We start from the raw sequence: 13,124 nt of genomic DNA, 5'->3' as shown, positions 1-13,124 counted from the left end.
TGTATTTATGACAGGGATTACTAAGTTACTATGGTACAACGCCAGGTAGCTAATTGTGTTTAGATTAGAATAATCATTTTTTACGTACATACTTTAGAGAGAATTTTAGATTGTAACAAAATTTTAAAATAAAAACATAATTATCATAAAAAATTCCCAGGGCGGGTTAAGACATTGGGGTGTTTATTACAGTAGTCCTCAAAATTTTATAATATCGTTTTCTTATTCGCTGGCTTAACTACTTTGGGGCTTTTCTTGAATTCTGATTAGTTGGTTCTTTAGGTTGAGTGTCCAAATAACAATTGCAATAATTAGAAGGGGTATGGTCATTGGGATGAACATAAATTAATCGGCCATTGTCATATCCCTTTAGATCCCTAAAATTCCATTAATTTTATAACTTAATTAACTTAGCATCATTTAAGTATGAGTAAAAAGTTAACCCGCCTGACATTAATGTCTCTACCTTTTGTAAAGGTTGTTTGATCCATATTCTTTAAAAATAACTTTTCTATATTTGCAATAATTTTTTCTATAAATAAATTGATATGGTGTTTTAAAATTACTTTTAACTGATGAAAAGTGTATTCATTTAGTTCTCTATCAAATGAGAGAAAACTTCACGTTTGTATTCTATATTATTCTATGATTTAGGCTCTCCCACCGGCTTGGACGACGAAAACTATTGTTTGAGAAGAGAAAACGGATAAGTGATTATGCCCTGGCCATGGGCATGTTTGGTATTATAGTTATGGTCATTGAAAATGAGCTTTCCTCAGCTGGTGTCTATGGAAAGGTAATTAACATGGGTCATCTCATAAAACGCCTTTCAAAAAATCCTACTCAGATAACGCTTTTCTCATAAAATGCCTGCTAAATTTTTAAGATTGTATCAAATCTAGCATTCAATTCAACAACCATTATGATTATATCAATGCGTATCGCAGTAATAAATTGCTATCAACAGTTCAGTGTAGGGGGGGGGGGGGGGGGGGGAGGGCTTGGTTTGCGGGTTAAAAACTTTTTTTTTAAATTGGTAATTTCAAACTATGTCAAATGCAATGATGTAAAGACGTATTGAGGTTAATCAAAACAACGTGTATAGTCAGTTACTTACATTAAACCACACAAATAGATTTATATTTTGTTTTCCCATTTCTTGTCTCTTTTTTAAGTGCGTACTATCTAAAAATGTTAGTGTTTTGTCTCAAAGTTCCTATCTAGAACTGAAAATCATTCCCTACCATTGCAAAAGTCCTAACCCTGCAGTTCTTTACTGTCAGGGTCCTCTACCCAATTACCTTATTAACCCAGTTTCAAATATAACCTAACCTAACATAACTGACCTAAACTTATAAAAAAAAAATGAAAAACAACCCTTTTTTCAATGAATTTCAAAAATAGTGAAGAGAGGGTTGGAAAATGCTCGACTAGTCACCTCCAGGGAAACCGTCAAAATTTTATTTCTATAGCTTTAAAGCCTTTGGGACATCTCCAATATACATTAAAGAAATTTAGTTTAAATAACTGAACTTCAACTTGATTTTAGATTTTAAAATACATATTTCAAAATGATTTAACTTTCCTTGTAGCAAATACAAGTTTATTTTCTATCCCTTAAAGTAATAAAATATAAATTTGTTTTAACGCCCAAAGGCCGGAAAGGATAGGTTATTCTTTCAAATAAATTGTCAAATCGAAATCAACGATTGGACATTGCACATAGGGGCAACAAGGGGCAACAATTCACCACCCCCAAATCAAGTTTTAAACATTCTATGAGTATTATCATACCCAATGTACATCAGATTTCAAAGGAATCGTAAAAATACGCTTTTTAAGTAAGCATTCTAATGCATGAAAGTCAAGAAATGCAAAAATTTTCTTACAGAAAAAGGCATACTTTTTGTGTTTCACCAACAATTTTAAAAGTATTATAAAATCTCTTAGAATTAACGTAATTAGACAAAATAACTTCTGATGAGTCATGCATTACATATATTTTGACAGTATAAAAGAAAAAAACACAAATTGAAGAAATTAGTCCTAAATAATTCTAGTTGAAGTCAAGATTTTAGTTTTTATTTGTTTGTTTTTTAATCAACATTTCAGAAGACAGTAAGAGGAAACATGTTTTCACCGGTTGCCACCGGCTAAAAATACGATATTTGATTACCCAAGGACATATTTTAATCGCCAGTACTGGTTTCATTTACCCCCCCGCGCCCCCGTAGGGGTTTTTAGCCCGTTTTCTGAACGTGGGTGCACGAAAAGCTTGTAAGAAAAGGCGTTTAAGTGCGCTTTTAAAGTCAAAACTTAAGATATAATTCAAATAAATAAAAGACACAAAAACATAGACATATTGGGAAATACTTATTCTGACTTAGAATTAAAGTTAATAATAAATATTTTCAAGTTCTATTGTACTAAATGATGGGGAGGAGAGGGGGGGGGGGGGCTAAACCTAAACCTAAACCTCTTTATGTTTGATGTTTTAATGTAACTAAATAATCGTTTCTATAGATTTTTACAAATATCAGGGATCTAAAGGGATAAGACAAAGGTCAATAAATTGTTGTACATCCCCAATGATAATACACAAAATTACCCCTTGTGTAGATTAAAGTTAGTAGTTAAAACGTTTGAACACACAACTGTAAAACTTTGGGGACTAGTGTTATAAACAGCCCAATGTCCCCTACCTCACTGCGGAAAGGTAAAGTTAATATGCAAATAACGTGAGGTTCTTATAATCATTCTAAATTGGAATTAGCAAGTAGTCTATCTGTCTGTCTATTGATAATGCTTTGTTTTTAAATTATGTAGTTACAGGGTATTCATGTTTAAAGTCAGCAGTTTTATTTAGAAAGGGAGGGGACTGTTAATTACACTAGTACCCAAACTTCAAAGTTTTATAATAACGTTTTTATATTCGTTAGCATAAGAACTTCAGGAAATTTAATTGATTTTTTATTGGTTGGTTCATTAAGATGAGTGTCAAAACTTTTCAACCACTAATTGTCATCTACAGACAAATAATTTTGTAATATAATTTATTAAATATGTATTTATTAAATATGTATCAATATTGGGGATGTATATATTAATCGGTTATTGTTTTGTTCCTTAGATCCCTAGGTGTTAATATATAATACAAAGTAGCTTGATGTCTGTTTGTCTGTCCGCCCATCCCTTTAGATCTTGCTAACCACTAAACTGATTGAATTCTACTCTTCAGGGAATATATCTACTGGTCCTGTGGTTGTTTAAAGATCTTTTTCAAAAATAAAAATCCCCCTCAATTTTTTCATATTTCTATAATTAGGGTCGGTACGTCCGTACGTCTGGTACAGTTAGCTCTTTTACTTAACTTAAACAGGCTAGAATTTTCCTATCGATCTCAAACGTTTCATGCTGATTTCTACAACAGTTAGGTACGACTTAGAAAGCACAGCAACTCTATAATCTTTACCAGAAAGTCCTTACATCCATTTATAACAAGCTGATTTTTACTTTTTTGACAACAAATACCTAATGGTTTTGAATGTTAAAAATATCCTATTCATCTGATTTTTTGAATACTGATTCCTATTTCAATAACGTCTATTGTTATAAGCGAAGCATCTCTATAATCAAGTCCTAAAAACGACAGTATGTCCTTAAACAGTAATATGTATTTAATCAGTTTTAATTACAATTTTATATAGACATGCATTAATATTCAGTTCTGACACTTCACAAGTGTTAATGTTCGTTTGTCCTTCAATTTCAGAGCTTCGCTTCTTTCATGGATGTTGTCATCCTTTTTTAATTACCTCTTGGGGCAAATCCCCTAGAGGCTAGGGGCGAAGCCGCTAGTATACATATAAACAGTAAACAAGAATCATAATATCATTATAAATATAGATATTAGTTAATAAAAATTTATGTTAATCATGCCCACATTTATAATGGATTTATTAAAAATAAAAATAAAGTGAAACTTGTAGCTTGCTAAAATAAGGATCCCCATCCACCCCCATTTACACCATCCCCTCCCCTCCTACTGAAATGAATTCCATGACCCCAAATTTGACACTTTGAACACTAAAATCGGACTACAATTAACCTAGTTACACTTTAAAGGGCCCAAAAAGCTAGTGATAGGGTAGCTGCGCTACTAAAAAATTCTCATATTGCTCTGATAACCAAAACCTCTAATTAGACATTTTAAACACGAAATTCAAGATAGTTGATGGATAGATAGATGGATAGGTAGATGAATAGATATATGGATAGATAGATGGATAAGTAAATGGATAGACAGATGGATAGATGGATGGATAGATAGAGGGATAGATTGATGGATGGATAAATTGATAGTTGATGGAAAAAGAGATGAATAGTTGATGGATAGAAAGATGGATCGATATATAGATGGATAGAGAGATGGATAGAGAGATGGATAGATAGATGGATAGATAGATGGATAGATAGATGGATAGATAGATGGATAGATAGATGGATAGATAGATGGATAGATAGATGGATAGATAGATGGATAGATAGATGTATAGATAGATGGATAGATAGATAGATAGATGGATAGACAGATGGATAGATATATGGATAGATAGATGGATAGATAGATGGATAGATAGATGGATAGATAGATGGATAGATAGATGGATAGATAGATGGATAGATAGATGGATAGATAGATGGATAGATAGATGGATAGATAGATGGATAGATAGATGGATAGATAGATGGATAGATAGATAGATAGATAGATGGATAGATAGATGGATAGATAGATGGATAGATAGATGGATAGATAGATGGATCGATATATAGATGGATAGAGAGATGGATAGAGAGATGGATAGATAGATGGATAGATAGATGGATAGATAGATGGATAGATAGATGGATAGATAGATGGATAGATAGATGGATAGATAGATGGATAGATAGATGGATAGACAGATGGATAGATAGATGGATAGATAGATGGATAGATAGATGGATAGATAGATAGATAGATAGATAGATAGATGGATAGACAGATGGATAGATATATGGATAGATAGATGGATAGATAGATGGATAGATAGATGGATAGATAGATGGATAGATAGATGGATAGATAGATGAATAGATAGATGGATAGATAGATGTATAGATAGATGGATAGATAGATGGATAGATAGATGGATAGACAGATGGATAGATATATGGATAGATAGATGGATAGATTGATGGATAGATAGATGGATAGGGTAAGGGGGGGCTATTTTCGGGAGGGGTTAATCTGGTAATTTTCTATCTACCTTCATAAAATGACCTTTATCTCCATGTTCCTTTCAAATGACAGAAAAAAACATTAAAGCAAATTTGTTTGTTGTTTAATTACCTACAAAAAAGTATAAAATGAAATTTTTGTGAGACGAATTTTAAGGGTACTAAATAATTAAATCCCCTTTTTGGTTGATTTGCCCCAATGTGCATTGTATACAAGCTACGTGTTTTATTAAATAAAGGCTTTTTAATTGAGGGGAAAGGGGAGCTTTATAAAGATTCTAAATATCTTTTTTGAAAAAGATTCAGACAAAAAAAATTTTCTCATAACAACTTAATTTTAGTTCTTCTTTCCACCTATATCTTTTTGATACAATTCCCCTTCCGCCCGCGGCAAACATACATAGAGAGTCACAAGTTCCTAAGTTTGTCTAAATTTACTAACTTCTAGAATTTTGTGGTTTTTCTGTCAAGTTTTTGACAGCCAAGATTTATCTTTTCTCGCACTCAATGAAAATTCTTTATCAAATTTTGTTGATTTTCTGTTCAAATTGATTTAATCGTGTAAAGTTATAAAAATATTTTTTACCTCCGACCTGATGTAGAAATATAATAAGATTTGATGTATGCATGCTCCCTTTGAAAGCTCTTAGAGGCACGGAGCGAAGCTATGCCTAAGAATTACTCAAATATCAAAAGGAATTGTTTCTAACCTTACTTTTATAAATGCCTTATACTCTATGTACTAAATTATTTACTAACTTTAAGAAATTTTCTTCTGATCTATTTAATGGGCAGGCATCTACGTTTTAACTATATGAATATGATTTGGAAGGTCCTTTCGGGCCCTTTCGAAGTTAAAAACCCACACGCTTCATTTGAAATAAACCAAAAATAAGGGTGGGGGAAGGCAGTTTTTTTTATTTTTGTATTGTCCTAGGTAAGGTTAAATTTTGGGTATGGGTGTTGGGGATATGGGTGTTCTCGCAATGTATTTTGAGATAAATCTCCCAAATTATTTTACTTTTATTAAAATTTTAGGAGGATACCTACTCTACAGCATTAAAAGTTCTCATAAGCACATCCACACTGTTTCTACTCGGTCTCATTCTTGTTTATCATTCTTTAGAAGTTCAGGTAAATAATATCTTTTTTAAATATTTCCAGTATTGCTTCGAAACCGATTAATATCCGCTGGATTTGAAACGGTTCTCTTCTATACTAAACAATCATGTAAAGCATTGTATTACAAACAATTTTCTACGAATATTAAGATAAAAATAATAAAATCAATACAAGTTTTTGGCCCTTCAATGTTAACAAAAAAAATTTAATCTTTCAATTTTTCATTTTAATATCCGGGGAAAGATGTTTATAATACGCTGCAATAATAATGCAAATCCAATTCTGTACACTCTGGAACGGAGGGACAAAGGTCTGTAAATTACACTGGTACCACGTTATCGTATTTGTTGGCTCAAAAAATTTGGGTACTTTTATTAGATTTTTATTGGTTGGTGTCCGAACTTTTTAACCAATAATTTAAATATTTTGAAGGGATAACTTTGTTTATCATCATTGTGGATGTATATAAATTTATCGTCCATTGTCGTTTCCCTTTAAATCCCTGTTTTTTTTTAAAATTATAAGTAGAAAAACAAGTGGTAAAAAGTTCCAAAAGTCTACTAAACAAAGAGCTTTTAATTTTGAGAGTTAATAATTTATTAATGTAAAAAATTTGTTTTGTTATTATGAAAATCATGCAATAAGAAAGCAGAAAAAGGTATTAACTGCCAGGAATAAGGAAAATAGACAAAATATGTAAAAACAAGAAAATTAGTCTGCATTATGAACAACTGTCCCTCTTTCTGATTAATTGCAAACTTTAGTAGGAAACCTTTTTGTTCAAAGTAGGAATGTAGGGATCGACAGGTTACCTTAAAATAAATCAGCCATTATCAAATTCAAAGATATATTTTTTACTGGGAAAGTACAAGGCCGATTGTTAAATATTACACAGACAACTATCTGGATCCACCTGTTGGGGACCTTTTTCGTCTGCTAGCAAATTGCTCTCTGCTCTTTTGTAGAGACTTGGATATGCTAATATTCCCGACTCTATTAGTTGATTTCAAAGACTCAATTGAAAGTCCTCGGGTCAGGGGGACATACAGTTATTTAACCCCTTCCATCACTTTTGTTTTCCTCTAATGTTGAAAGTTTATATTCCATTTACCAGTCCCTGCAATCCTTGTTTCAAGCGGTACTGCAAGGTCATTCTGAAAACGTTTTGTTGCGATGGTAATCAGGTACAGGACTAGGTGTTCTGCAGAAAAAAAGATTAAAATTAATGGTTGAAAGGTTTGTACACTGTACAACCAAATCCAGATTGTATAAAAGTCCAAAAGGCTTAAAAGAAATTTAATGAGAGTTCATGTTTATAAAACTTTGAGTACAAGTTTAATTAAAAGTCCAAAATCAGAAATAAAAACAAAGGTTAAAGATAAAGTTTTCTTTCATAATTCTTATCTTTATACTAGAATGAAAAGGGGATCAAAAGCATGTTTGGTTGCAAAGCAAAAAGCTTGGTTGTAAAATTAAGAGGAAACTTGATGCAATATGCAAGATTTCAAATTTCAATTGGAATCATTTCAAATTAATAAAATAGGAAAAGTAACAAATAATGATTTTTCCTTCATTTTTATAACTATGACGTATGTAAATATAATACGTTTTTTTTACTGTTTTTAATTGAAACTGATCAAAAATCAAATAAAGAGGCCTCTACGCCGGACACTTGAGATGTAAGAAAAGGAATGTCGATCAAAACCCTTATTTTCAATTTTAGTTTTTTGGGGGGGTCTCTATGGGTTATTTATCATGGGAGGGTAGTGGTATCCTCTCAAAAAAAGTTATTACCTTCCCAAGACCTATTAAAAGCAACCTTGTAAATCAGAACCATATTGGTTTAGTGGTTTGTAAGATCCTTCGCTACAGACAAAAAGCTTTATATAATAGATCTATCCTTTAGGTTTCCAACCTCCCAAATAAATAGTCTAAAACCTTTTTATAGCCAGAAAGTATATTCCCTAAAAAGCAGAGCCAATTCGTAACAGCGGTTAGCGAGATCTTAAACTTCAACCTGACAGACAGAAATGACAGACAAATATCGTGATACTTAAGTATATATCGAAATCATATTGATTATTATTATTTCAGAATTTATGAATATGAATATTTTGCAGATTTTGAAGCTATATTTAATAAAAAAATCAAGACTTTATTTATGATTTTTCACAGATGATAATCACATTTAGAATAATTTATGTTATAATTTTAATATTTTTTTATTCTTTCAGTTATTTATGATTGACAATTGTGCAGATGATTGGAGGATAGCCATGACATGGCAACGGTTAATGCAGGTTAGATTTTATTTTCCAGTATGGCTCGAATAATATCTGCTGGATTAGAACAGGATCTCAGCCATTCTGAAAAGTCATGTATAGTATCGTATAACAAAAAAAACATCCAAGAATAATAAAATAAAAATCATGAAATCAATACCAGTTTTGTTAAACCGGGCATTCGGTCACTATATATTTAATCTTATGATTTTTATTTTAATATCAGCGGAAAGTTGTCTGTAACACGATGCGATAATTAAATATTCTCACCTCTACAGGGACGTAATGGAAAACGATGTTAGGTAATTCTAATATACTCTAATATATTTGAATTATTTCATGTAAATATTTGTATCCGTCTGACAATGGATATATTATTACTTGGATCTTACACCATATTTTCATGTTCTCTGGAGTCTAATAAAGTAAAAACACAGCAGACTAAAATAACGACTTTTCCCCTTACATCCCATTTTACCTCATCCCCTCTCCTATTTCTGACCAATAAATGAGCTCCATTTTAGCAAGCTAAATTTACGACTTAGTAATAATATCCACGTGTATTCAACAGCCAATTGTCTTTTTTAGTGAAGCTTTTTATTGATTTTGAGATTTAATAAATCTTAAAAATCAACTCAAATAATATTGCTTTATGTTATTATGTGCTTGTACGAATAACCAAACCAATATACAAAATACTTATACCTATTCAAGAGTAAAAGGAAAATTGTGGTTGAAAGTTTGAAGAGACCTCTACACAGAAATGTGCACATTCAAATTTTTAAACAAATTAACTCAACAATTCCTATTCATCTGTTCAGTTGAAAACACAAAATTTCGATAGCAACATGTAGACTTTGGATAAATGTATATACATTAAATTGTGCGCATTTTGCAAAGTTTTTTGTGTTTTCTTTTTAAATACATTTTTTAGCCCAATATTTAATTTTGGTTATCTGTTTTTTTTATTTCTATGGGAGAGAGGGGGGGATTGTAACCCATGAAAAAAAGCATTTCTGAAAAAGTAGGAGGTGTTAATCGATTCAAGTCATGTTTTTTCTAGCTTTCTTTTTATGATATTGTATGGAAATACGTCAAAACTCAAAATACAGGGCTAGGAAAATTCATCTAATTGTAATAATTTTTATAAAAAGAAGTTAGAGTACAATCAAGTAAATATTCTTTAGGTTAACCCATTCAAAATATGGAATTTTATGAAAATATTTTGACTTGATTATATGTTTCAAGCCTGCATAACATAATAGATTATATATAGTTAGTGTGTCTTTTCTTCTATTTTAATGGTACTTTGTGAATTATAATTTGCCTTGTTTTGCATTTTCTTTGGGAAGTCCGAGTTTAGTGTTTGTCATGGATAAATGGATAATATTTGTCATGGATAAATGGATAATTAAATAGAAAATAAAGGTTTTCATTTAATATTTCATCTTATAAGTAAATATAATGTTTACATTTTAAGATTGGGGAAATGATAATAACGTAAATGTTTCAACGTCAAAGACATTTTATTGTAATAAATAATAGAAAAATTCCCATTATAACGCAATTGGAATTTTAAATATTTGTGGCTAATCAGTAATCCTAGTTTAATTACTTAGGAACCCCAAATAAAAATCTATTATTTATAATGTATATCATTATCTATCCCATTATATACAGTTGTAAGGTTATTTTTGTTTGTAGCTTAAGATTGCGATGATTACTGAACTGATTGAGTTGTTTCTTTAAAGAAAACTTCACATAGGTTCCAGGAAGGGTTTAATCTATTTTTTTAGATTAAGTTTTGGAATATTTTTTTTCTACTTTTACCTGACCTTTTAGATATATAGCCCCAAGATGCTAGTGGAGCAACCACTAGTTAAATATATTTCTACTAACCTGAGACAATCTCAGGACCCATAAGGAGCTTCACTCACACCATATCGGTTCAGCGGTTAGAGAGATACGGATAAAACTTACAACTTTATATATAGAATAAATCTTAAGAATGTTTCGGAATATTTATTTTTTCTTCTTAACCATCAGCATCAAGGAAGGATTAAGGCCAAGTTATGTAAGCATTTTCCCCAAGCTTTAAGGGTGTATTATTAATATTTTTCTTTATATACATCAGCATTTTTTATTGCTTGGGCAAATTGTTATGAATCCAACCAAACTAAAATCATACAAATGATTGTAAATCATATTTTTACCAGAAGTATTTTATTCTTCTGTATCAGCCATTATGTTAATCAGCCAGTACACGAATAATCAACAATTTCCCTTAAAGTGTTTAATCGAGCATAGGATCCCCTCCCCTCCCTCCCCACTTTATTTTGAAACAAATTGAACTATTATTTCTTCCTTTTTAGGCAAGGTAAGGTTATATATGTTACAGGGTAGCCTTACGGGTTAGGACGAAGCAGGTATAAGCAGGTTAGCCTATCTCCCCTTTTTTCAATAGATTATTTAAATAGAGGGGGTTCTTTTCCTTTTTACCACTTTAAGGGAAAGAACCAAATAATCTTACTAATGTAAAGATGCAATTTTGTAAGTGCAGTAAGATGATTATTGCAAGGTTTCTTCAACTAATGATATACATTAACTGCGTTTTTAACATACCTCTGTCTGTTTTTAAGCAGAAATAGGGATTGGGTATATTAATTATGTAAATGAGAGCAAACAAAATAGTAAAAAAATCGATTTAGGCCATGTAAAGTTTGGGGAATAGTCCCCAAAGTTTTATAATAACATTTTCTTATTTTTTGGCTTAATAACTTTGGGGAATGGGACTATTTTGAATTTGATATGTTGTTTCATTAAGTTGAGTTTTTAAACTTTTCAGCAACTAACTATAATAAAATCAATGTGTGATAATGTGTATCATCATTGGGGATGTATTTTAATTTAACGGCCATTGTCTTATCTCTTTAGATCTCTGGTATTTACATATATTTGTATATTGTATAATTGTTTGTACATGTACACATATACTACTGTAAAGTGTATGCCTAACTTAATGATGGAGAAACAATTGAAAAGTAAATAAAGAAATTAATAATTCAATGTATACTTCTCTGAAGTCAGATTTGAATATGTACATACTACATTAAAACAATCAAGTGTAACTTTTAATTTTATTAAAGGCAAAGATGCTTACTTTTTATGAATATTAGTGGCGGCGCCACAGCATCTAGTGACTAGTATTCAAAGGGGTAGTGAAGTACAGAAAGATATTCGTAAATCATTAAAAGACGTAAAACTACAACCATCCTGGGACCTATGTGAAGCTTTTACAAATTGTAGAACTCAATCGGTTTAGTAGTTATCGAAATCTCAAGACTAAAAAAACCTTACTACTTTATATAATTTGAAATAAAATAAATTGTTTAGCTTATTTAGATATTATACTGCTAAAAAGCAACGGCCATTAAGCAATGATAGTGAAAAAAACTAGTTATTTAATACTAAATATTCTTATTTTACATTTAATATGCTCTCAAGAAAATAAAAATAGCTTAATCTTACATATTCTTATTTTAAAATAATTGATTCTGTCCGTGGCATTTCCATGTTTTTATAGCTTTTCCTCACACTTAACCCTTTAAACCTAGAAAAGAGAATAATATTATAATAAAAAGGTGTATTTAGACGCATATGAAATATGGTGGTTTTACTATCAATAAAGATACTCATTGATGAAATATTATAATAAGTGTTGCTAGTTCTGTATGTTAAAACTATTGGCTTCGCTCCTAGCAGCACTTAAATATTGGTGCTGCCTGTAAAATAAATTTAATGTGTTTTTTTTTGGCAATTTCGCTTTGAGGAGTGGTGGTACCCTACCCTCAAATAGTTATAAACCTACCCAGGAACATATCGGTTCAGCAGTTAACGAGATCCTTCGATACAGACAAACAAACAAAGATCCTCTTACTTTTACATAATAATGAGTCTTTTGTATTTGAAATAGAATCATACAAATGCTCTTTTGATAATGATTTTTTTAGCAGTCACAAATTATACTTTGTTATGCTTTATACATTATTCTTTATATGTCTACTTGCGGTTTCGCCCCTTGCCTCTAGGGGCTTGGGCCCCAAGAGAAAAAGATTTAAAATAAGAATTTTGAAGAAAGAAAAAATTCTTTGGGGGGGGGGGGAATTTTTTTTTGAGGGGGAGGGGGTGGGGGTAGTTCACACCACTATTTTAATTTTAGTTTTAAAAAGAAAAAGAAAAATTTTTTTTGGGGGGTATCTTTCATTTTTTAGGGGGATTAGGGGTGTCCCATCCCCCAAGAAAATAGTTATAAACCTTCCCGGGACCTATGAGAAGCTACCCTGTAAAGGAGAACCCGATCGGTTCAGCGGTTAGCGAGATCTTTCGCTACAAACAAACAAACAGACAGACAGACAAACAAACAGAGAGACATCGTTC

The 13,124-nt window shown here is 31.2% G+C and overlaps 2 protein-coding genes across 3 annotated transcripts in view; one reads left to right on the top strand and one right to left on the bottom strand.

Moving 5' to 3' along the window:
- Positions 1–13,124, top strand: part of SK (small conductance calcium-activated potassium channel) — a 100,162-nt gene that overhangs the window by 34,029 nt on the left and 53,009 nt on the right. Inside the window, exons 5-7 of the mRNA XM_080150262.1 lie at positions 655–796; positions 6,322–6,417; positions 8,640–8,705. Coding sequence (XP_080006388.1) covers positions 655–796; positions 6,322–6,417; positions 8,640–8,705 — 304 coding nt within the window. The remainder of the gene's footprint in view (positions 1–654; positions 797–6,321; positions 6,418–8,639; positions 8,706–13,124) is intronic.
- Positions 1–13,124, bottom strand: part of LOC145308386 (sphingosine kinase 1-like) — an 85,159-nt gene that overhangs the window by 50,756 nt on the left and 21,279 nt on the right. The gene's annotated exons all lie outside the window — the stretch shown is intronic.

This window comes from Acartia tonsa, chromosome 2 (genome assembly GCF_053477335.1).
Source record: "Acartia tonsa isolate MP-2025a chromosome 2, ASM5347733v1, whole genome shotgun sequence".
Classification (NCBI taxonomy): domain Eukaryota; kingdom Metazoa; phylum Arthropoda; class Copepoda; order Calanoida; family Acartiidae; genus Acartia; species Acartia tonsa.
Note: the sequence above shows the minus strand (reverse complement) of the source record. Positions and strands in the feature narration are given on the sequence as shown.